This window comes from Lissotriton helveticus, chromosome 4_1, assembly GCF_964261635.1.
Source record: "Lissotriton helveticus chromosome 4_1, aLisHel1.1, whole genome shotgun sequence".
Classification (NCBI taxonomy): Eukaryota; Metazoa; Chordata; class Amphibia; order Caudata; family Salamandridae; genus Lissotriton; species Lissotriton helveticus.
This window is the reverse complement of record NC_136063.1, coordinates 498,066,985-498,092,525: the sequence shown is the minus strand read 5'-3', so window position 1 is coordinate 498,092,525 and position 25,541 is coordinate 498,066,985. Positions and strand designations below refer to the sequence as shown.

The following is a 25,541-nucleotide window of genomic DNA, read 5'->3' as shown; positions in this document are numbered from 1 at the left end:
TATGTGCTAAGTAATACCCCCACCAAACCATACAAACACTCATACTGATACTAAGAAAAACATCTAATAACCCATATACATACACATGTAGCAACTCACCAACCCATGCAGGCACTTATACACAAAGTGAAACACTAATACATATATTTGAATATTTAAACATTACTCTCTAATATATGTATTCACTAAGATACACTTAATAAACCAGTTAACCAATCAATTTTTTTTTAAAACATCCATGTAAACACTTATTTAAACATTTATTCTTCCATCAACTTTTACATATACATATATAATACATATTTATTTTTTAAAAAGACACACATTCACTGGATGGTGTCATCAGTGATGTCATGAGTGATGTCACTGACCATATCATGAGTGATGTAATATGTGACGTCATCAGCAGTGCATTGCACGCGCAGGTTATAGTGAGTCCAACTAACTATAACGTGGGAATTTCAATGGTTTTATGCGAGTAAAATTTCCAGCTGACTATAACTGGTGTGAAACCTATAGTTTTTTCAGTGCATTTAATAGGTTTTTTAAATGCTAATTCCTAACTATAACTGGTGTGAAACCTATAGTTTTTTCAGTGAATATATATATATATATATATATATATATATATATATATATATATATATATATATATATATCAAACACTCCTTCGCCTGGACGAAAGTAATGGGCGCACTCCCTTTGAGTCCCACAAATTGGTTTATTCAAGTCACTTCAGCAGTGAAAAACAACACGATCTACGCGTTTCAGACGTGAGCAAGGTGCCAGGAGCACTGAAACGCGTAGATCGTGTTGTTTTTCACTGCTGAAGTGACTTGAATAAACCAATTTGTGGGCCTCAAAGGGAGTGCGCCCATTACTTTCGTCCAGGCGAAGGAGTGTTTGATAATTAACGGCGAGGTTCTGCCGTAGGGATTGCACCCACGCCGAGCGCTTAATGGCCGGGAAACTGGGAACTGGCGTGTGAAGATATATATATATATATATATATATATATATTACCTATTGGCGGTCACCAGTAGGTAGTTATAGTTAGGATTGGGTACCATAGGAAATCCGCAACATTCTATTGGGAATAACTCTGGCGCCGCTTGAGGAATTTGAGTGTAATTTTCCTAAGTTTTGGCCAGCTCCGCTCCGCTCCTTCCCTAAAAGTTTCGGGGGGATTCGTGAAGTGGGGGCTGAGAAAAAAGGGGGGTCCCAAAACTTGTTTTTCCCATGTTAATTTCCATAGGACGGTCTGACAAGTCTACAGCCCGAACCGCTGAACGGAATTACGCCAAACTTGGCAAAATTGTAGGGACTGGTACGCAGATGTGCCTTTGCTATATTTGCTGAACATTGCTCCAGTGGTTTTTTTGAAAATTAACTTAAAAAACACATATATATCTATAAGCGCTCTCCGAGCGCTCACTGGTGCGCGTACCGGGGAGCGCACCCTGCGCGCTACGGGAGTGCGCGAGCGGAAAGCTGATTGGCTGTTGGGTGTCTGTCAACATTCTAAACAGTCTGGAGAGTCCGCCATCTTGTGTCTCAGTAGAATCGAGACACAAGAGGTGAAAAAGAAAGGGGGATATAATTAAAAGGGGGCAGAGTACACACAACCTGACCCCCTAGGTTTTCTGAGGGGGGCATAGAAGGACCCTGAAGGGCAAAAAAACGTTTTATTTTTTTTTATTTTCATGGGGTAAGCGCTGGGTGCGTTCCCAGGTGCGCGCTCCGGTACGCGCACCCTGAGCGCACCACAGGGAAAAACAGTGTAAAAAATTATAGTAAAAAAATAATTTAGAGTGCTTAGAGGTAGGGTAGCTCTAAAAAGAGCTGTTGTGTTATGTGGGTGTTGTTTGTACCTACAAGTAGGTACCAATGCAGAGTCTTATATTCAAGAGGAAAACTCTATTCCCCTCATCGGTAAAATGCACACCATCTCTCCTATAGATGTCTTGCATGTTGTAACGCAAGTTGTTGTGGTAAATGGAACCCATACCATAGTCTCTGAGGAAAGCAGAAACAGATTTATTCACATGTTTCCTTGCTTTCTCAATCTGTGGACAAAATTGGTTGGACCAGTTCCATTTTTGCCTTTGGCATATATAAGGCAGTTTTTGGGAAAAGCAACATCAATTGCCCGAAGATGTCCTTTAAAAGCATTTCCAGACCTACCCCAGTCAAAGTGCCCAGGTCATTGCCACCACAGTGCACAATTATAAGGTAAGGGTGTGGTAAATGCATAAAGGATTTTACCAATGGTATCAATTGGTGACTCCTCAATCCTCTCTGTCCAATCCATACAATGTCCACATTTGGTAAATCAAGGTTGTAAATACCTCTGTTAGCTGCGTATTTTTCACTCCAGTGGACAAAGCTATGACCCACAAACCAGACTTTTGGCATCTTGAAGGTAGATGTGCTTGTATTCAGATGAGTTGTGGAAATGAAATGGCAGTTTGAAAGTAGGAGTTATGTAAAAAAGTGGTTGAGATTCATTGCACTTGAAAAACAAAAAATGATTAGTGCTTTCTTAACATTCTCCACTGAAAACTAGGGTGCATGCTTTTGTTTTTTTAAAGAAGTCATTTCAATGGTTGAGGAAAAGTCATTTCAAGAAACATTGCACATGATTAGCTGGTACATTGAGTGGTCAAACACCCTTGCTGCTTTTTTTTTGCAACATAGTATGATGAACTTCTGAACTGTGTGCTGGGTGAGGAGGGAGTTACCATGGTAACAGGGGAATGAGCACTGGGGGATGGGAGAATGTTATGTGACTTTCAAAGTGTTCAAAAGTACAACCAATTAAAATGTGCAGTTTCTTACTCCACTTCATTAACTCCTTCTCTTACTCCTTCTGTCCTCTTACTTCTACACTCCCCTTCCCTCATTCTCTCTCTGTTAGCCTCATTCTCTGTCCCTTAGTCTCTCACTCCTTTTCTATCATGCTCACTCCCTATAACTCCGCCATACTCCTACACTCACCTTCTTTCAGACCTTTTCCTTTACTTTCCTTCCTCTGTCTTCCCATCCTTCGCTCCTTTACTCTTTTCCCTTCCCTTACTCCCCTTACTCCATTTCAGTAACTCCTTCTCTCAATCCCTCTGTCCTCTAACTTACTCACTCCCCTTCTCTCACTCTCTCTCTGTTACCCCATTCTCTCCGTCCCTTTAGTCTCTCACTCCTCTTCTGTCACGCTCACTCCCTATAACTCAGCCATACTCCCACACTCACCTTCTTTGAAACCTTCTTCTTTCCTACTTTCCTCTCTCTTCCCATCCTTTGCTCCTTCACTCTTTCCCTTTCCCTTATTCCCCTTACTCCACTTCAGTAACTCCTTCTCTCAATCCCTCTGTCCTCTAAGTTACTCACTCCCCTTTTCTCACTCTCTCTCTGTTAGTCTCACTCTCTCTGTCCTCTTAGTCTCTCACTCCTCTTCTATCACGCTCACTCTCTATAACTGAGCTATACTCCCACACTCACCTTCTTTCAGACCTTCTCCTTTACTTTCTTTCCTCTCTTTAACCTTCCTTCCCTCCTTCACTGTTTTCCCTTCCCTTACGCTCCTTACTCCACTTCATTAACTCCTTCTCTTACTCCGTCTGTCCTCTTAGTTCTACACTCCCCTTCCCTCTTTCTCTCTCTGTTAGCCTCATTCTCTCTGACCCCTTAGTCTGTCATTCTTCTTCTATCACACTCACTCCCTATAAAACAGCCACACTCCCTCACTTATGTTTCTTTCCTCTCTCACTCAGGGCCTCATTTATGAGAAATGACCCATCGATGCGTGAAAGCAGCGATGCATCACTTCTCAGTGCGCTCTCCTTGCGACATTCCTGATGCGTCATATTTAATGTAAGACGCATCATGTCGCAAGGAGTTACAGATACGTCAGAATTTCTGATGTATCTGTAAGCGCAAAAGTGACGCATTGTTGGAGTGTGTCACAAAAGTGATGCAACTCCAGCAATGCATCCTTTCACATGGGGCAAGCCCCACGTGAAAGGGCCTGCGTCAGTCTTACGCCTGCTGTGAGGCAGGTGCAAGATTTTGACGCAATGGCGTCCTAAAAGTGACGCAGTGAAATCTCATAGATTTCACTGCGTCACTTCTACGATCCTTCCTTACGTCAATACGCCCCCTTTGCATACATTATACCTGCCGCAGGTATAATGTGGCGCAGGGGTATACAAAGTGACGCATCTACCTAGATGCGTCACTTTAACAAGGTGCAATTTTTACACCACTGGTGCATCACAAAAAGTGACGCACCGGCGGTGTAAAAGTGACGCATCGCCGCATAAATAAGGCCCTCAGTCTTCTACTCTCACTTTTTCTTTCACTTTCTCTGTCTCATCACTCCCTTACTCACCTTGTCTCACACTCACTTGTCTTTATCCAGTCTGTATCTCCACTCTTTCCTAAACATTAGTGCTCTTTTCTTACCCTTTCACATCCCCGTTCCTTTACTACATTTTCTTCACTTATCCTCATTCCCCATGTTCACTCTCCTTTTCCTCACTCTCCTTACCCACACTCACTTTCTTTCAGTCCCGCTACTTCATTTCCCTTCCCCTCTCATCCCTTTCTTTGCTTTCTCACTCATTTTCCACTTCTCTCTCACTGCACTCCACTTCAGTTACTCTTTTTCATTTTTTTAAGAATACAGCTCTTTTTTGAGAATTGGAGGCAGTTCTAAAAATAACTTTTTTTTCTTCTTTATTCGTTTTTTTCTCAACAAAAACATGGAATGGCAAACTGCTCAACAGGAGCAAAAAAAAAAATCAAAATTAGGGCTGGGGACGGCAGCGGTGGTTCTCAATTGCTCGAGCAATGATCAAAATACTTTGTTTCCCGTAACAAAGTAGGGCATCACAATGTTTGCATTTGATGGAGGCCTCATTAAAAACAGGCTGAATATTTGGGATCAGCTGCTCTGGTCGCCCCCTCACCGATGCAGTTGCTCCTCCAGTTGAAGTAGAGGCACCATCCCTTGGAGCCTCTCGTGCCAGAGCCCTGACACTCTCCCGGGTATAGTTCTGGGGGTGCCTCCTCTGGACGTGCCGAATCATAGTAGAATTACCAAAACTATACTTCCTTCTGGGGTCTCTACGGGAAAGTACAGTATAGCAGATCTTGCACTCCACCTTTGGAGCATTTACTTTTTTATGTCCCTCAGAAATATAAAAAAATGTCCATATGAAATATTCTTTCACCTTCGGCTGAGGAGGCTCTTCATCTATGAAACCATCTAAATCCTCACTGCTGCTGGATGCTCTGGCAGCCATTGTATTCACAGATTATAAGCAGAGAAAAAAAGAGGTCTTGCTCTCACCAAAGTGAAAGAAGAAGTGAAGGAAAAGGGTGGGGTTTTAATTCTTTGGAAAAAAAATCTGTTAGCAACCAATGAAAATTGTTATTTTAAGGTCACATGACTTGACGCGCTTACGCTACGCGCACCGGAGCGCTTCCTTGGGCGCTCACGCGGCGCGAACGTAGGCGCTTCCGGGGCGCTTACGCGGCGTGAACGTAGGCGCTTCTGGGGGCGCATACGCGGTGCGCCTGAGTGACTTTTTGGTAGCTTTACGGAATGCAAAATCATTTTCATTCGGAAAATCTAAAATACTGCTTTATAATATATATATAATTATTATTTGTAAAAAACAGCTAATAAAAAAAAAAGAAACGTAGGTTACAAAGCCGATATACAAAGGAATTAGCTTTTAAAAAAACTATGAAATTCACTGAAAAAACCCATAGGTTTCACAAACGTTATACTTAGGAATTAGCATTTAAAAAACCTTTGAAATTCACTGAAAAAACCATAGGTTTAACAGTCGTTATAGTTAGGAATTAGCATTTAAAAAACCTTTGAAATTCACTGAAAAAACCATAGGTTTCACACCAGTTATAGTTAGCTGAACATTTTACTCATACAAAACCATTGAAATTCCCACGTTATAGTTAGTTGGACTCACTATAACTCGCGCGCCCGCAATCCACTGCTGATGATGTCACATATTACATCATTCATGACATGGTCAGTGACATCACTGATGACATCACTGATGACATCTCAAATGACATCACTGATGACATCACTGATGACATCATCCATGTGATAATACGATGCACCTCTTCACACTCTAATCTAACCTTTGATACACCCAGTGTTAAATACAAACAACCATTCCTGAAATTATTGACACACCAATACCAGTAACTACATACGCACTCACTGATTTCTAGGTCTACACACACATCCACTCATTCACCCATACAATCACTCATACATACAGTCACTCATCAATAGAACACTATCATATCCACTCATACACCTATACAGACACTCACACACTGACACTCATCCACAGAGTTACTCACACACCTAGTCAGTTATGCAAAGAATCAATCACACTCCCATTTCCTCAACTACACAGTTTTACTCACTAAACCTTACTTAATCAAACATATACTAACATATACTTACTCTCTTTTACAATCACTGATACAAGTACACATTGATCCATACAGTCACTTACGCAATCACAGGCTCTCATGTATAGTCATTTATATATGCCAACTCTCACATGCACTGTGTTTTACATATGTACTTACTTGGACATGGAGCACTGAGATAGCCATTCACTCACCAACAGACCCATGCACACAGTCAACCACCCATACAGCTCTTTCCACATGCACTCTTGAACCCATATACCAAGTGAATCAACTGCTCACACATATATGCACAGAGTCACACACCTCCCAGCCACCCACACACACACTCACCCTCACATACAAATATTTGGGCAACCAATCAATAACCCATATAACCACTCATATAGCTACTGATCAACACATGCAGCAGCTTACACAACAACAGACATACTGATGCACACATTCAGACAGTTTAGTTACTAACCAATGCATTCAGTAAGACACATTTAATCACTCACTCATACAGTCAGTCACGCACCTACTAAATCCTTCATCCAGACACGCATACATACACTCATTCTTCAATATATAAAACATATTTTAACTTTTCAGAAACACACATTCACTGGATGATGTCATCAGTGATGTCATCAGTTATGTCATCAGTGATGTCATTTGAGATGTCATCAGTGATGTCATTTGAGATATCATCAGTGATGTCATCGGTGATGTCACTGACCATGTCATGAATGATGTAATATGTGACATCATCAGCAGTGGATTGCGGGCGCGCGAGTTATAGTGAGTCCAACTAACTATAACGTGGGAATTTCAATGGTTTTGTATGAGTAAAATGTTCAGCTAACTATAACTGGTGTGAAACCTATGGTTTTTTCAGTGAATTTCAAAGGTTTTTTAAATGCTAATTCCTAACTATAACGACTGTTAAACCTATGGTTTTTTCAGTGAATATATATATATATATCACCTACTGGCGGTCGCCAGTATGTAGTTATAGTTTGGACCTAGTTTCCATAGGAAGAGCATTTAATGTTTTGCCAATATCTTTGGCACCGTTTGACAAATCTTCAAGAATTTTTCAAAACTAATACAACACTCACTCCAGCTGGTGTCTAGAAAGTTTTGGGGTGATCCGTGAAGCGGGGTCTGAGACAATGGGGGTCCCAAAGCACTTTTTCCCCATGTAAATTCCCATAGGGTTTTTTAACATGACTACAGCCCGAACCACTGAATGGAATTACACCAAATTTTGCAGAGAGCTAGAGCTTGTTCCAGTGAGGTGCCCTGGTTGTAATTTGTTGTAAATCCTTTCAGTAGCTTTAGAGATATTAACTGAAATCCAAATATCTAAGGGTGCAGATCCTCTACAGATCCGACAGTCCCATGCTGAATCTGATTGGTTGCCAAAACTTCAACAAGGAAGTGTTGGCAGCCATCTTCGGACTCTGCCTCAGTCGAGCTCCACAAAAATGTTAACAATAAAGAAAAGGGGGCAGAGTAGGAATACCCTGACTCCATATATGTGGCGGTGGGGTCCCATAGGGACCCTGCTGGAGGTTAAACATATTTTTATTTTGTAATTTTGGTGCAAATTCATGGGTGGATCTGCAAAAAAAATGCACTTGTTTTGAATTAAGCCACTTGGTGGACCAAGTCCGAAGGCATGCTGCCTTTAATAAATTAAATTAAAGGAGGGGTGCGCACGTGGCCCCCCTCCATGGCCATTTTCATTCCCCGAGGAATGCCACCTCCCTGGGGCTTATGTTAAATTAAATGAAGGTGCAAACTCGCTATGCATAAAATAAAGGGGGGCATGCAGACCCCCCAATGCTCCAGGGATCACCACCTCCCCGTGGCTTTTGTTAAATTTAATTTGGGTGCGCAGACCTCCTTGGTTTCTGAGGACCACTAGGGCTCCAAAAAATGGATATGGTCGCTGTGTGGACCCCTCTGAGCCCCGGGGGCCACTACCTCTCTAGGGCTACAATTAACATTAAGAAAGGGGGCATGTTGCCCCTATTCTGGAGCCAATTATGGCCGTGAGGACCACCATCACCCAGGGCAGACTCCTGCTATGTTCCGGGGTGCCCACCCCTGGCACATACCTGTCTGCCTTTGCTTGGCTTGAGCTCACAGCTCCCACCAAGCAAAAGCAACCGCTTAGTTTCTAGCGGGTGGGGGATGTCAAATTGCTCCTGCCCGCTGGAAGCGGAGGTTTCATCTCTTTCCCTGCCCAGGCAGGGAAAGAGATTAAACTATTGCTCTTGCACACAGGGAGCTGCATTTCCAGCAATAGCAATAGCAATGTGTAATAGCACTGCTGGCTTTCACAGAAGGCGGGGAGCCGGCTGGGTCTGCAGGGGTCTTGAGGCTCCCCTGCAGTCCCATAGCCACACTGGGGGCCCTGGGTAGGCTCCAGGGCACCCAGGAAAACATGATGGCGTCAAAGGGATGATGTCCCCAGGGCCAAAATCAGCCTGGAGAGGGTGGGGGGCCTCCCCTATCTATTGAATTATGGCTGGGCCCTAGGGGATGAGGGCCACACTGCCCATTCAGTTGATGCAGGAGGATGGAGCACACCTAGGGCTTTAGAATAGAGGGAAGGAGAGTAGAGAGAGAGAAGAGATGGAAGAAGAGTGATGAGAGAATGAGGAGGAAGGGAGAACGGCTGGTTTGAACATTTTTGTCAGGGCTGCTTTTGGCTCCCTGCCCAGTCCTTCCATTGGTTGACAGGACAATTAGCCTGACAGAGAGGAGGTTGGTTGCCTGTTCCTTCTCGGTGATGCCCCTAGCCCTCAACAACTATGGATATGTCAAGGCTGCTCTACAGCCACACACCAGCAATGCACCACCATAGGATGTTCTGTGCGAGGGGGCTCTCACGTTTCTCAATGGTAAATGGAGTATTTCATAAGTACTACACAATGCTGCCCATTTAGATCTTCTTTTATGTTTTTTTTTAATTGGAAAGCTTTGCAATTCCCAATGCTGCCAAAGTTTGGAAAAAAGTTGGCGAAGTTGTCTTATAGATAAAGTAAATGTGTCCATTCTGAAGGCAAATTGTGCATAAGAAAATAATCTTTAGCAAATTGCTCATATGTACACATATACATCTCCTCTGAAATAAGCTCAAGTGAGAGTTGTGGGAGGTAGTGGCAGTACAACATTTCTACTGCTCTCACGGGTATTGCTCGCATACAGTAGATGAGGCAAATACACATACAATAAAATGTTAATGGTTGAATAATATTAAAATGTTCTCTTTTTACTGTTATTAGAAGATCCACTTCATCCTCCTCTTCAGCATGATCTTTTAGTAGAACACCTTCTCAGTGGGAAAACTCGGAGTAAAACCTTTCATCCAGTTTATAGAAAAGCTATGATTTTAGTGGCACTATTTCAAGGAAAAAGAATCCACCCCAAAGCGTGCTGATGTCATGGTACCTTTTGGCTAAATAGTAATTAAACAGTGCCATCTTTGGTGTATTTGTGAGATAAATCTGTGGAGTGAGAGCACCCTGAAAACAGATAAGAAGGTTCTTGTTTGCCTTCCTTTGTGGTTTCCCTCTTTATTTGCTTTTCTTGCCCTCCCCGAGGCCATTTGAAAATGTTCTCCACTATTTGCTGATTCGTAGAAGGATATTCGTTTTGCCACAGCTCTCTTGGTGTCTACATGGATCTAAAACCATTATTCTGTTAAGACAGTGTGCATCGTGCATTTCATAATATGAAATATGTCGTAATTTCGACCCAATGTACATATCCTTCAAATGTGTATTTGCTTTTGCATTATTTGTGTACAGTATGCAAAATGTGAACTTGCTATCATAAATGAGCGGAGTTAATTAACACATAGGGCAGCACTAGGGAATAGTCCCTAGGTACCCCTCAGGGTTTTACAGATAAATATGTGGTACTTTCTAGTGGCGGCTCCCTCGTGAACGGGGGCTGTGGGGTGAAGGGAGGGGGATTAAACAATTATAATAAATAAAAAATGTACCTTCTCTGCCTCGCCGTATCTCCCGCCGCCACACGCCTCTCCTCCATCCTGGAACGAAGGTTTGCTGGAAGCACCGAAAGCACCCTGGCTTCCAGACTCTCCCAGCCAATCACAGAACAGGAACATGATTAGTCTGAGCGTCCTGTTTGGATGCTCTAGCAGTGCCCTGAAGCCTGAGCATGTTCTCCACTGGGCTGTGCAACACAGCCCAATGGAGAACATGCCAAGTGTACATGACATTTGACCGGCCCTAAAGGGTGGGACAAACCGTCATGTGCACTTAGAGGTGTGCAAACCACTTCTCCCCAGCTCTGGCATCACAAAGCTAGCCACTCCCCAACTCCCGCATAGAAAAAGAAAATGATAATAACGTCTTGTTCTTATGATTTTCTTTTTTTCAATGCTGCAATAGCAGTGGGGCGGCGCTCCTCTGCCATAGCGTGGAGGCCGCCACTGGTGCTCTATGTAAAATATATTGTGAAGGCATATATTTTGTGCCTGTGCGAGGTCAAGGTGGCATCCGTTCTTTTGCATTGTAGGTTGGCCCTTTGCCTAAGAGTACTGCTGTAGGTGTGCCTGCACTGTTACCAACATGAGTTAAGCAGCAAAACATCTGCTGAATGTTGTACTAACTGTGAAATATGTAGCATGTGGCACACATTAATGTAATTTTTTAACGTACCCTTGTAGAGTGCATGAACTCTCTGCTGCTTTCGACTGCATGTCAGTCTGCAGGCAGGGAAAGTTGGAGCTAACAACTTTGACTGACGCTTTGTCTTTCACTACTGGGCTCTCTCCAGAGCAAGCACAAGCACTGAGAATGTGTACCAGTGCTAGACTGAGTGCAGTTTAAAATTGTGTGCATGATCCCACTCTGCTGCAGTGACTCCCAATGAAGCTGTGCTCTGATACACACCAGGATTGTGGAACCATTTCAGTAATATTTATTTATTTGTTTAGTTTTATATAGCATGAACAGAGGGTATCAGAGCGCTTTACAAATGAACAGGGTGAGAGAAACAGGTAAAGGAGATCAATCATAAGTAATAATAATAGACAAAATAACAGAACAGGTAGTAGTAGTATCAAGGCGGGGTGACAAACTCCCTCTAGTCCCAATAAGAGAAACATAACAAGCCATAGTGTCAGGCGACAAGTTACAGGTGCAGCCAGAGTGCATTATCAGTGCTGGGGAGTAGAGGTCCTGTGAGCTAGAGCAGGCATTTGTTCATCAATAGCACTTTCACTTATTTGTTGAAAGACGTAGGTGATAGGTTAACTCGGATTTCAGAAGGTAGGGAATTCCAGATTCTCTGGGCAATGCCAGAGAAGGCCTGATTGTAAGTTTTCTTCTTAAATTTCCCCAGTTTCAATAGTAAGGACGTGGTGCGTCTTGAGGTTCCAGCACCGACAGATAGCTCCAATTTTTGTGCAATGTACCTCGGGGGTGTTGGAGTGTAAGTCTTTGTGTGTCATGGAGGCAATTTTTAACTGAATTCTTGCCTCAGGAGGGAGTCAATTTAGAGATTTCCAGTCTGGTGTGATGTGGTTATTGCATTTAGATCACGTAACTAGCCTTGCAGCTGAGTTAAGGGAGGCCCAAGGGGAGTGCCAACTTTGCTTTAGGAAGGCCGCACAGGGTTACATTTCCATAATCCTATACTAGACGCTGCGTTGTCCCTTTGTAATAAGGGTTTCAGATCCTTGCAAGCCAATCAAATTTACCTTAACCTGTTTGTCAGACGTGGGCATAATAGAAATGTGTTGTAATCAAATGAGGATCCAACACCAGGGTAGCTTTCGTAGTATTTATTAAGATGGTAAGATCATGAGTAAAAGTACAGAGAGCCCCACCAGGAGCAGCCTTCCTGCTGCTCAGCCCATACACCACCTGCCACAACATTCCACAGCATCAGCTAGCACCAACATTGCACACTACACTCACACTGGCCGAGCAGCAGGTATAACAAAATGTTTTGTCTTGAATCTTCAGAAACTTGAAGTTGATATTGAAATGAAGAGATTCATCACTACCTGGTGCCTATAAAAAGGTAGTTTGTGATGGACCAGACACTCATGGTGCATGCAGAAAGCATTTTGCCCTCTTTTGACATCCTGTCAGTAGCCTCTAGTATGAGACAGATTCTGCACCAGTCTTAATGGGAGCCTCAGCCTCAGCCTGCTCACAGTTGAAAACAGCTTCCAGAAAGAACAGAAAGACTAGCCACTGCTGACCAGCTGGCTCCATGGCATCCGTACGCCCTCCCTATTTCAGGTTGGGCTTTCAATAATGTTTTTGGTTCCAAGGATCACCATCAAAGACTAAATCGTCTTCAGCAGGAAAAAATTATGCGCTCCACATGCTGGAAGAAGGCTCCTAGCTAGTCAGTAACATTGATTATTTTGTTTTCCGAAAACATCAGCTCTTTTGGGGTTTATCTTTGAAAAACAAACAAATATCAGTTAGCTGGTCATAAAATGGAAAGCACTTTTAGCAAAATTACACCATCTGTAGAGCAGAAATGTCTAGATATAGCTGGCAGACCACCACAGGTCTGTTAGAGGTAAGGCTTGTGCGACCCAAGCGGGTTGCCTGCCGGATAGAGAACCCCTTGGTAGCATGGAAGACCCAGGTTTCAATCCCAGTAAAATAGCTCAGGGATTAAGGCACCTACAGGAAAGACTTGCACATAATCTACAGATTGCAAGTTTCAATCACAGCAAAATAACTTCGTGTGCTCAGGCATCTACTGCAGAAATCAGAACTTTGCCCATTTGTCACTCAATTATTATTGCTACATTTTCCCGTTATATAATTATTCTTTTGATAGTTCTGGTGTTCAGATGGAGAAACTGTGTTTTTTGTTTTGTTCTTGGGCTCTTACTTTGATCTTAAAAAAATGTTTGCATCACACCAGTGTACATGAGTTTTCTCATATCTTGAGAGCGATTTCTGATCTGCCTGCTCTATCATCTGCTTAATAATTATTTACATTTAATTTGCGATTTTGAGTGTATAGATTCGAATCAATTATAGGTAACAATTATTTTATTCAATTGGTGAACTACTGTTGCATTTTATAAAATGTATATATTAGCTCAGTTTATATTTTTAGTTGTCATTTCCGTTCTCCTTTTTAGTTTTTTTTTTAGCTACAGACCTTTGGCAGAATTATTGTTTCTATTACATAACGTACTTGGAGTAGGCTTCGGGGTCATCCATTTGCTCCATATTCTCTTGTGTACATTAACAACTTTCTTGAAATGGCTTTCTTTCATTTCTATATTCAAGAAATCTTGACGCATCCACAGGATTAGAGAGGATGTGGCCTAACGGGCAAGGGCAGTCAATCTCCAAATCTGGGGAACCTCCTTCGAGTCTCAGCAATGACTCTTGACATCCTGTGATTCTGGGCAAATCACTTATCTCCCTGTGCCTAACAAAAATGAATGTATCCTTGTGCAATGTAACTCGTGCTCATGTAAAGTTCTCAGATACCTTATACCTTCTGGTCAAGTTTGCGCTATATATAACTCTGGAGAAAAAAAATGGTAGAAAGCTTTGGCAAAGCCAATAGCTTGGCCTTTTATGGGTTAAATCGTTTTCCTGAGTTGTGGTTAGTAAAATTAAACAAAACTATCACATACAACCATAGGCCGGTGGGGAACGATAGAAGATATGGCTATGCCGTAGAGGATTGAGAGAAAGAGTCGAAGAGCTAGAGAGGGAGATAGTCAGAGGTTTGAGTACTCTCTGTGTCCCAGGTATGTGAGGTTGTAGCTATTGGGGGGGCTGCTCTCTGTGTGCGTGTGTTCCTTTTCTTCAACCTAAGAACCTGCAAGTATCGTGGGCATGTGAGTTCTACAAACTCAGATGATAGATAGGCAATAGTGGACCTCCATGTTTTGTGAAATCTGGGTAATGTTCGGGATAGCCCCGCTGTGATCTTCTTCATACCCACCACTTCCCAGACTTTATGTAGCCAGTCTAATTTAGTTGGGATGTCCTCTGTACCCCACCTGGATAGTAATACTTGCTTAGCCGCACCTAGTGCTAAAGTAATCGCTCTCCCACTGCAAGGCCTGAGGGGATAGGTAAGAGGATTAGGGAATCCCAATAGAATATAGCTGGGGAATCTAGGGATATCGGTGTGGTAGATGCTGTCAATGTCTGGTAGGATGGAGTCCCTAAAGGTCTGTATCTTAGGGCACTGCCAGAGAATGTGTGTTAGTGTGCCTGACTGTCCATTTCTGCACCAACAGAAATCATCCCCTCTTGGTTTCCATCTTGCAATGCGGGCTGGGGTATAATACCAATAAGGCGCAATCTTTAAAAACATTTCCTTGCTTGCAGTGCTACAGGAGGAAGCTCTGGCCCTATGAATAATGTTACACCATTCCTTCGGGGAAAAATCCTGTTCCAATTCTGATTCCCACCTTCGCTGTGATGGAGATTTATTGTTAGTTTTAACTTTATTCAGAAAGGTGTAATTGTCGGACAGTAGGCGTTTGTCTGATTTACGAATGATGAACCAGAGTTCAAATTTGGTGAGGGGGCGGCTTGCGTGGGGAAGTACTTGGGGTTGGGTGACCCAGTGGCGCACCGCCATATATTGCCAATATGCGCCTCTGGGGATCCCAAATCCCGACACTAATTGGGGGAAGTCCATAACGCCCTGGTCATCGAAAAGGTCCCTTTTTCGTTTGCAGTTGACCTCTTGCCATTTCAGGTATTCATGCCCTTTACTAGCGGGGTGTAGTCAGGATTGCCAATAAAGGGGGTCAGGGGTGACATGGCGGTCAAAAGCCCACACTTCTCCTGTACTTTGTCCCACACCTTCATGGTGGACCTCAAGACCGGATAAATGTACACTCCTGGTGGGCGGTGTCATTTAGGTAGCCAGGGGACCTTCTAAATGTGTATGACTGAGATAGCGCAGTCAATAAATAGCTTGGCCTTTTAGAGCTGACAAATATTGGCTTTGTCTATACTTGTTTTAGTTTATGGGGATATCGGTATTATGATCATACTTTGTTACTTTGTTCTCATCGCTCCTTTTGCTGTGCGTTAATTAAAATATATATATATATTTCACTCTCGTGCTTGAGTTCCTTGCCATCTATAAGTCAAGCTTCATCACTACATGATAAGCCTGGATTATAACATTCAGGTTCTCGCCTCTCTGTGGCTGGGGTGTGAGTATGCCTTGCTTTGCTAAGATATCAGTAACCTGTTGTCGTTCTTTCATTTCAATGTTCACAACGTTTTTATAATTTTTCCATTTCCTCATGTCTTTCTTTTGGGTTTATAGAATGGCAGCTCAACATTATTTTTATCATAAGATATTTAGTTGATGTGAGGCATAAGAGTTTCATAGAATCCAGCTTAAATTCAGCCACATCTCTGTTCTTGGTGACCCAGTTTTTAACACTTTTTATTTATTTTTCCAATTACTCCCTGTGCTGCTTCTCTCGACATGCATTTTTAAAATGCAAGGATTGAACATTCTGATTGGGAACATTCATTTAAAGTTTTCCTCTGATATTATTAACTTATGATTCGTTGTGTTTTTGATTGTGATTGTATGCGTCCTGGTGCTCCACTCGGACCGACTTTACTGCCATTCACCTGGTGGGTCTTTCTCCATTTGAGTTGTCTTCATCTTTCTGGGTAATTTCCTAAAGTAGGTATAATATGTTTTAGGTTCAAGTGCCTAGATTCAAGAGAGAATTATATTATAAGAAAAAATGGTTCACTAGGATTTAAATCGTTGTAATACACACAGAGGGACTTCTCGCAGTAAAAGACCGAGAGTATATCATAATTTATACTGTAAAGGTGTACAATATAGGCAGGTTTATTTTTGCAATGAATTTATTCATTGCATATTTGCGATATTTAAAGAACTTTACTATTTTAGAAAATCCAGTGCTCATGCTTATAGTGAAGGAAAGTGCAGTGGGGAGAAAACGCATAAAAACAAGGTGCATCCCAATTAAAAAGACATATGACTCCTTTTTTGATTATTTTATCAATGTGCTAGGAGACTATATCGGTATGTTGTCGATGGCGTTTTGACCAAGTTTAATGAAAGGTTATCATCAGGACAAGAGCGCCCGGTATCTGGTATCAAGGCGAGTGGGCCTGAGAATTTTTGCAGAAACATACAATGGTCACAAAGGTGTCCTTCTGTGCAGAGTAATACTTTTTTAAATTAGGAAATCCCAGTTTCTTTAAGGAAGAAGGGGTCCGGAGTACCATTTGGCCCTGTGGAAAGGACTGTAGACACTGCTATCAGGTCTAGACCCTGGAACCGGAATCTGGGTCCCCAAAGTGGCCGAAGTGTGAGGGGCAAGTAGCCGAATGTTGAGAGATAATCAGCTGCGGTCCGTGCAGGTAACAGCGGTGGGGCCTCGTGGGGGGGGGGGGGGATTTTGATGGGAAATGCCGATGTAAAATTCATTATTTATTTAATTTTCCCTCCGCATCGTCCCTTGAAATCCCCACCGCTGTTACCTGCACAGAACGCGGCTGGAGATAAAGTCCACTCACAGGGTCCTGCCTTCTGTGACATTTAGGAGGTTGTGCAGCTCTTCTAATGGGGCCTCGGCATCTACCAGAAAGTATGCATCATCCGAATAGGGAAAGTAAGGCCATCATGCAACAGAAAACCAATACGGGCTACGAAGCAATACCAATTGGCTTCCAAAACTAATTTAGGAAGACGTGCTCAGCAATAGTCCGAAGAACAGAGACCAAAGGGCTTCAGTCTGTGCAACTTGTGCTGTCCGAAAATGAATTATGGACGAAGACTTGACAGCCATCCAATAGTCTGCATCGGCAGGGTGAGATTCAAGAGAGAAGCGCAGTTTAGGATCCAAGAACACTTTTGAAAGAGCACACACATAAATCTCATGCCACCGTGTGGATGGTGGAGTGAGCAGTGCTTCATTTGTGCACCAGACCTCATTTCTTGGGGCCAGACTTGTTTTTCATCATCAGACTTGGACCCGAAAAAGAAAGACAGGAAATGGGAGGAAGAAAGAGGATAAGAAAGGTCGAAAACAGTGGCTAAGTGAGAGAGTAGGGGTGAAAAAAGAAACTACAAGGGTGAAACAAAGTGATAGGAAGTATAGAGTGGTGCAATAGAGAGAATTGAGGTGGAATCAAGATAGGCCACTTTGCTATTCAGAGACCCCAGCAGCAGATCAGTGAATCTCCTAGGAAAATCCTTGGTCCCCGACACTTTAAAAAATTGCTATTCTCAAATAAGCAAGGGGGTGAGAAGGGGATACTGGAGAGAATCGCTTCTTACCAGGCTGTTACTCTTATGATTCTTGACCATGGTGATTGTGCGTCTTGATAGGTTTTCTGTGTTAAACAACAAACACCTGTGTTAATGATGCTTATAGAAACAATTTGACCATGATATTTATAATGCACTCATTGTGAATGTTAAGAAATGTGCACCTTTATGATTTTCCTGTGTTCTGTATAATAGTAACCACGGATTTCTGTGATTTGTTTCTAGCAAAACCAACAGAGACCACTATGACTGGCAAAACACAGACTAGCAATGTCACCAACAAGAACGACCCCAGGTCCATCAACTCCAGAGTCTTCATTGGAAACCTCAATACAGCCATCGTCAAGAAATCCGACATTGAGGCAATTTTTGCGAAATATGGAAAAATCGTGGGCTGTTCGGTGCACAAAGGTTATGCATTTGTGCAGTACATCAGTGAAAGACACGCAAGGGCAGCCGTGGGAGGAGAAAATGCTAGGATCATCGCTGGACAACCGCTTGGTAAGAGAACATTGTTTTTTTGGTTGCTCTGTCTGTTACTGCTTTCTTCCTGGTATGCTCTTATGTATGGAGGTAGTAATGCAGTAGAGGCTGGGGCAAAATTGCTAGTTCTCCCTCTGACCTTTTGCAACAAGTAACAATTCATTTGTTCATCTAAGAATGCCTTCTGAAACGGGCCTCACAATAAACATTGCTGATAGATGCTCTGTCAGGGGCAAAGACATGAAGATTTAATTAGAGCGTGAAGGTCCCTTGTGTACCCTGCCCTCAGATTTGAAGATAGAAGTAATCTTCGCTGTGTTGAAAGTTTATTGACCTGGCTTTCATGGCCTGTGTGTTTTCTCTGCCTGCCTGCTATGATGAGTTCCCTCTGGATTCCTGCCTCTCTGCTGGTCCAGGAGCGCGCGGTGTATTAGGCTGCAGAATAGGGAGCGCCCTTCCCTATTGCTAACACCTGAAATTGACAGCCATGCCATCACTTCGAGTGAGGCCTGTCTATTCTTACAGTGATTGAGCTATTAGTTGCTTTTGTTGACAGGCGATAGTTGTTTGCTCTTTGCTGGCGTACAGAGAAAACAGACACATTCGCTTACACGCGCACACACACGCATATGCACACGCTTTCTCGCTCCTCATTGGGCCTAGCTAGCAATGGTGTATGGTGCCCTAGGACCAGTGGCACTGGAGCACAGTGAAACCTCATTATTGTTGTATTCTACTATCTCACCAGGGGTCAGGAGGTTTTTCCCTTGCTTGCATGCATGCCCATGGTACCCTTGCTACACCATTGCTCTCCTTTCCTTTCCTTTCCTCTCCTTTCCTCTCCTCTCCTCTTCTCTCCTCTCCTTATACTGAATAGGATGCTGGTTTGAGTGTCATGGTTGAAAATAGTAAATGATGCGATCTCACCAGTCAGGTGTTTTTTCCCCCTGTTTGCACATAAGTCCCTGGTATCCTTGCTAGGCCACTGTTCTCCTCTCCTCTCTCAATGTTAAAAATACTGCTGCTTTGAGTGTCACGACTGGAAAAAATAAATAATGCTATTTCACCAGAGGTCATGGTTTTTTAGGTAGAGCCTAAGTCAGCGCGCCTGCGCTGCTCTGCGAGGCTTGTTGTAGGGGAGTATGGAAGAGAAGACCTGCCCACTCTTCGCCCATATTTTTCGTTGGCTTGTGTCATTGTCCTTCGTAAGCGCTGGCATGCGAGTCATTATTGGGTTGTTAGTCCCTCCTTATTACTGCCTTGTCTGCATTTGTAACCTCCCATGGCGTCTGGCCCTTTTACTTTGGATGCAACAGTGTATGTCCTATTTAGTTTGTAAGCACTCTTTTCTTGATTGTGTTTTTCCTACTGCAGGCTCAAATGTGCTTTCCTCGCCATGCCTGCATTCAATTTCAAGCAGCCCCGGACAATGGCGGCTGCTTCTTTGAAGTGAAATAGGTCTCACATTTTAAAGAGTTTGAGCTATTGCCATTGTAAATGACAATAGCTTAAACTCTTGTAAATGTGAGACCTATTGCATTGCAAATGCTTGTTTCCCCACGCTTGTCTGCAAGCCCTTGGTACCTTTACTACGCCTCTCCTCTCCTCACGGTTGGACAGATTAAATACTGTTATCTCACAGGCAGTGCGGATAATACAAACTGAGATGATAGCATGTACTTGATAGACAGTGTGTTTAGACGTGGAGCTGGTGCTAGGTTTTGAGTTTGCTGGTGGTGTAAATATTGTTGCTGACAGAATATGGGCATGCGGTAATTTGTAAAATACTGATATAGGTCATATAAAACAGTATATTGTTATGAAAATGCAGTCAAAACGTGCCCAGTATCAAGTGGGTATTGTAAGGAAGGAATTAGAGCGTTCAATATGCATAGACATTAACCCTGGAACTGGCACAGTCTGGTTTATGACTACATTGAACAACATGCCATCGGAGATGAATGAGTCTCTTCTGCAAGTGCTTGCCTTTTTATTCTGCATCATCGAATTACACCTGTTCATAGCAGTAAAGGCACATGTGTCACTAGGGATCAGTGGCTGGTACTGTCCGGTTTAAATTGCTCTAAGTACTCTAAATGGATTACTGAAGGCAGCCTTGGTTTTCATTTGTTGTTTGTAGCAAATATTATTTTTTAATGAAACATATGGGTTTGACAAGAACTACAATTCATTCATGAGAGATGACCCTAGCAGTAAAGGTGAGGTGAGTGTGGCTTTAATGGTGAGCTCGGCAGCAAAGGTGACCCCTGTATTGAAGGTGAGCTTGGCAGTTAAGGTGAACTTGGCAGTTAGGGTGAGCATGGCAGTAAAAGTGAGCTCAGCAGTAAAACTGAGCCTGGCTGTGAAGGTGAGCCTGGCTGTATAGGTGAGTCCGGGAATAAAGGTGAGCCCAGCAGTAAAGGTGAGCCTGGCAGTAAGGGTGAGCCTGGCAGTAAGGGTGAGCCTGGCAGTAAAGGTGAGCCTGGCAGTAAAGGTGAGCCCGGCAGTAAAGGTGAGCCTGGCACCAAAGGTGAGCCTGGCAGTAAAGATGAGCCTGGCAGGAAAGGTGAACATGGCAGTAAAGGTGAGCCCGGTAGTAAAGGTGAGCTGGGCAGTAGAAGTGAGCTGGGCAGTACAAGTGAGCCTGGCAGTGCAAGTGAGCCTGGAAGTGCAAGTGAGCCTGGCAGTAAAGGTGAACTGGGTAGTAAAGGTGAGCCCGGCAGTAAAAGTGAGCCCGGCAGTAAAGGTGAGCCCAACACTAAAGGTGAGCTTGGCTGTAACGGTGAGCTCGGCCGTAAAGTTGAGCTTGGCAGTACAGGTGAGCCCAGCAGTACAGGTGAGCCCGGCAGTACAGGTGAGCCCGGCACTAAAGGTAAGCCCAGCACTAAAAGTGAGCTCGGCAGTAAAGGTGAGCCCGACAGTAAAGGTGAGCCCGGCAGTAAAGGTGACCATTGCAGTAAAGGTGAGCCTAGTTAGTGCAATGATGGGTTGATGGATGTGGTTTCTGTGCTCTCTATGTTCAATGGACATTGCTTTTGTTGTACTGAAATATAATAAACAAATCTTGTGTATCATGAATTCGATAGAACTCAAATAGTTGAAAACATCAAGAAGAGCAAGAAAATAGCAAATATCCAATTACTACAAAATGTTTTATCGATAAATGCAACACTTTCATAGGTTTTTGAAGAGTTGTAATACAGTAAAGTTTCATCAAGACTTTGTAACATTGCATAAGGCAATTGCCATGTAAAATGTACGAGGTTCAGGCTTCGTCCTCTTGCACTCACTCTGAAGCAAGAGTCAAAATGCTGGAAGAATAAAGAAAAGCGTGACTCTAAAAGCAAAGAACAGCAGACAACTATGTCTTAATGGGGTAAACTTCTGTGGCCTAAAACCAACCAGTCATGAGATCACAACATCTGAGTGTGCTTGCACCAGCATTTCTTCCCTTTGATCAACCCAAGAAGACACATTAATGAACCAAGTACCTACCGTGAGGTGCATATAAAAACCAGCATCACTGCCCACCATTTCATAAGACATCTTAAACAGCTGAGTGGATAATTTACACCACCCCCAACAGCTGTCACAATACAATCAATAAATCTCATTGAAAAGTTAACACTAGATGCAAGAGATCAACCAGGAATTCTTTCAGTATGAGTTAAAAGAAAGGATGATAGTATGTTATGTTATGTTATAGCTATTTGTAAAGCACAACTGTTACCAAAAAGGTGTCCTGGCGCTGGGAGAAGCCCTAAACAAGGAGTCAAGCCGGATGGGGAGATCATTGCGTTGGTTAGATCACGTTTGTAAAAAGCCAGGTTTTAAGTGTTTCTCTAAAAACAAGGAGAATGATACTACGTTCTTGGTTTTGATTAAATCCAGATTTGTCTGTGCAGTCAGGAGATGTGTTGTGAAGAAAGGCTTCATTCCGCTGTTCTGGTGCTTCTGGACTTGTCAGCGGCGTTTGACACTGTGTCACATGACATCATGACCTCCAGACTAGTTGACATCGGTCTGGAAGGCAAGGCCCTGGCCTGGCTCAGGAGTTTTTTCAGCGAACGCACCCAGAGAGTCATCCTGGGACCATATCAATCAGAGGAGGTGGTGATCTCAAAGGGGGTGCCACAGGGCTCTTGTTTGAGCCCCACGTTATTTAACATCTATGTGGCCCCCCTAGCGAACATCATGAGATCCCACGGGTTCATTCCGGTTTCATACGCGGATGATACCCAACTCCTCTTCCCTTTTAAAACTATGACTCCTGAGGTGCGGGCCTCCTTCGCCCAAGGGATGAAGGAGGTGTCTCGCTGGATGGCAGCCAACTATTTGCAGTGCAACGTCTCCAAAACGGAGGTTATGCTTTTCGGAGAGGCAAAACGGTTGTGGACCCCGGACTGGTGGCCTCAAGACCTTGGCCCGGTCCCTGTGCCCAAAACCGTGGTAAAAGACCTGGGAGTCAAACTGGACCATGAGCTCACCTATACACAACAAACTAACCAAGTGGTGGGCTCATGCTTCCATGTCATAGGGCTTCTCAGGAGAGTATTCCCCCTGCTACCAGATACCACCAGGAGAACGTTGGTCCAGTCCTTAGTTTTAAGCAGGCTGGACTACTGCAACGGGTTAATGCTAGCTGCCAATGAGGGCATCTTTGCTAGATTGCAGGTTGTGCAAAATACGGCTGCACGACTGGTACTGAATGTCCCGCCCCGCACTCCCTCAAAACCACTGTTGGCCAAACTGCACTGGCTTCCAGTTAGGCAGAGGGTGATGTTTAAGATCTGCTGCGTCATCCACAAATGCCTAACTGGAACTGGTCCCGGTTACCTCACTGAGAAATTTATCCCCTATGTGCCGTCCAGACTCCTGAGATCGGGAGATCAGGAACTATTATGTGTTCCTAGGGCCATGAAGGCAAGAAAGGGGGAAAGAGCCCTATCGGTAGCAGGTCCAAAGCTGTGGAACCTACTCCCTAAGGAAATCAGAGTATGTAGGGAACATTTCCCTTTTAGGAAAAAGCTGAAAACATTCCTCTTCAAATCCCTAACTGACTGATCTCCTGCCTAGTTTATTAAAATGTTGACGAGTCTTTTCTGTTCTTTGGTTGTGCCAAAGGCGCGGAGATATTCCTTCGGGAATCGATTCATAGCGCCATACAAACCTGGAAATAAATAAATATAAATAAATGTTGGTTAATCTATCCACATAACCACATGGTGGTCGCCAATGGTTAAGGAAGTCTTTGTTATCGCCATCTAGCACCAGCAACAGCTCAAAGTGACAACGTGGAGGCACTGTAAATGTGAAAGGGGAGCGAGGGCATTGACCCCCCACTCAACTCTAACTAGCCAGCAAAGAAAATGAAGAGGCTGGAGAGAAACAAGCCCATTTCCCTCCTTCTCTTTGTCATCTCCTTAATTTGTTGCTGGGATAAGGCCAGTGTACCCCAAAAAGGAGGAATGCTGCCCGGCCTCTTCCTTTGAGGCTTCCTATCCCTACCCACAGAAATGTAAAGGTTTTTTGTTTGTAGAATGTGCAGTCATACTCACACTGAAGGTATGTGGTAATCTGCAGGAGGGCGCACCATCCCATTCCGGTGAAGGGTAGACACAATTCTGGCTTTCAAGATTCCTGATCTCAGGCAATCACCTGTGGCATGCATACACACCATCATGGCCACCTACATGGCAGGGGAGTCTTTAATTATAATCACTGTGAAAAACAACCTGTGTAAGAGGTATGGTTCGGGTTGAGGGAATAACCCATGGCCAAACTCATTTACACCATCCTTGACCCCCTTATCCAAGCCGCAAGGCTCAGGTTCCACATCACCCTATCACTATCTTAGTGTTTACTAAAACTGTGCTTTTTTCTGTTGTTATGTATGGCTGTCACTGAGTGCCACTATCATGAATACCAGATTGTAATTTTGGTTATTCATTCCTGGTCTAGTTGTTGGTATGTGTGGCGTAACACTACAGGCAGGGAAAGTTGGGGCACCCATATACCCAGGTGCCCTCCTAATGATAAAACGCCATTTCAGCACCCGGCCCCTATGTATTGCGGTTTAGACATCCCTACCAAGCTTCAAGTGAGAAACGGAACATTATTTTGGGAGAAAAAAAAGTCTAGGCAATGACCGAGTACCAAGGGGAGGCGGAGGAAAAGACCAGAGTTCTGATGGGAGCCATGACATAAAAGCCTCTTTATTTCGTGTGTAATAAATATATGTAATTAGCACCTTTTTTAGCATTCGGCATTAGAACAATCAGCAGCAGCAGTCAATTAAAGAGTACAGGCCCTCTCCGCACCAGCTGCACATAACTTTTAATGCCACGCAGCGTCCTGTGAGAGGCATATGTAGTCATTAAACGCCATTGCTTCAAAAGCAGGAGACTGGCTCAATTAGTGCATATTAAAGTGTGGCATCGAACAATAACAGCACGAGTATTAAAAACGATGCTGTTGTATACAGCTGCTATCAGTGTGTTCTACTTGAAATTGAAGGCACGCTTTTCATTTTTGAAGTAACCCGATACAAAATGGACTCCATCAGCCGGTAGATGAAGTCTAGGACCTTGCCCCCGGATCAGCTCCAAGTTCAAATGAGACCTGGCAATTTCCTGAAATTAAACTGCCAACTCAAAACTACCTTGCGTTATATTGTGCAAACCCTAATTACAAAAAAAAAACACAGCCCTCTGCTGCAGCGCTAAAGGGAGAGCAGATGCAAAAAATCGGGTCTAAACATGAAAAGCAATTATTTCTTTCCTTCTGTTGGTATTTTCCTTTTCTTGACGTTCAGCTGTGAAAATGAGCCGCTGTGTTTACAGTAGGAGCTTGTCATTATTGAGATGTCACGTTAAGGCAACCGAGACTGTTATTAGCATCCTCGATGCATTCATATCATGGCTTGAACTTCAGCTGTCAAGGAAAAATGCAGAGTGCTCGTGCCTGGAGAAACAGATGATATGATGGGGAAACTGCCAAGAACGGTTTACCAAAAGCACTGACTTCCGAGGAAAATGTAAATTCTGCTCATGAAAGATGCACACTGACAGGCTTCAGAATGCCTCCTATCTTCTTGTCCAGTCATGTAAAATTACAAGGCCTGTTTATGCTGGGAAGAATCGTAGCTTTTTTTGTAAATTTACTGTTAGCTTTGGCAATCCTAAAACCTGCACGAACTGGTTATTCCTTCCTTTTACTCACCAGACCTGTTTGTTTCTCCAAAGTGTGGGGAGTTTTTCATGGCAGGAGAGCAAGAA

At 43.5% G+C, this 25,541-nt stretch overlaps 1 protein-coding gene across 1 annotated transcript in view; it reads left to right on the top strand.

Annotated features, from left to right (window-relative positions):
• Nucleotides 1–25,541, top strand: part of RALYL (RALY RNA binding protein like) — a 1,751,515-nt gene that overhangs the window by 1,058,023 nt on the left and 667,951 nt on the right. The window contains exon 5 of the mRNA XM_078687094.1: nucleotides 18,007–18,282. Within this exon, the coding sequence (XP_078543220.1) occupies nucleotides 18,007–18,282 (276 nt within the window). The remainder of the gene's footprint in view (nucleotides 1–18,006; nucleotides 18,283–25,541) is intronic.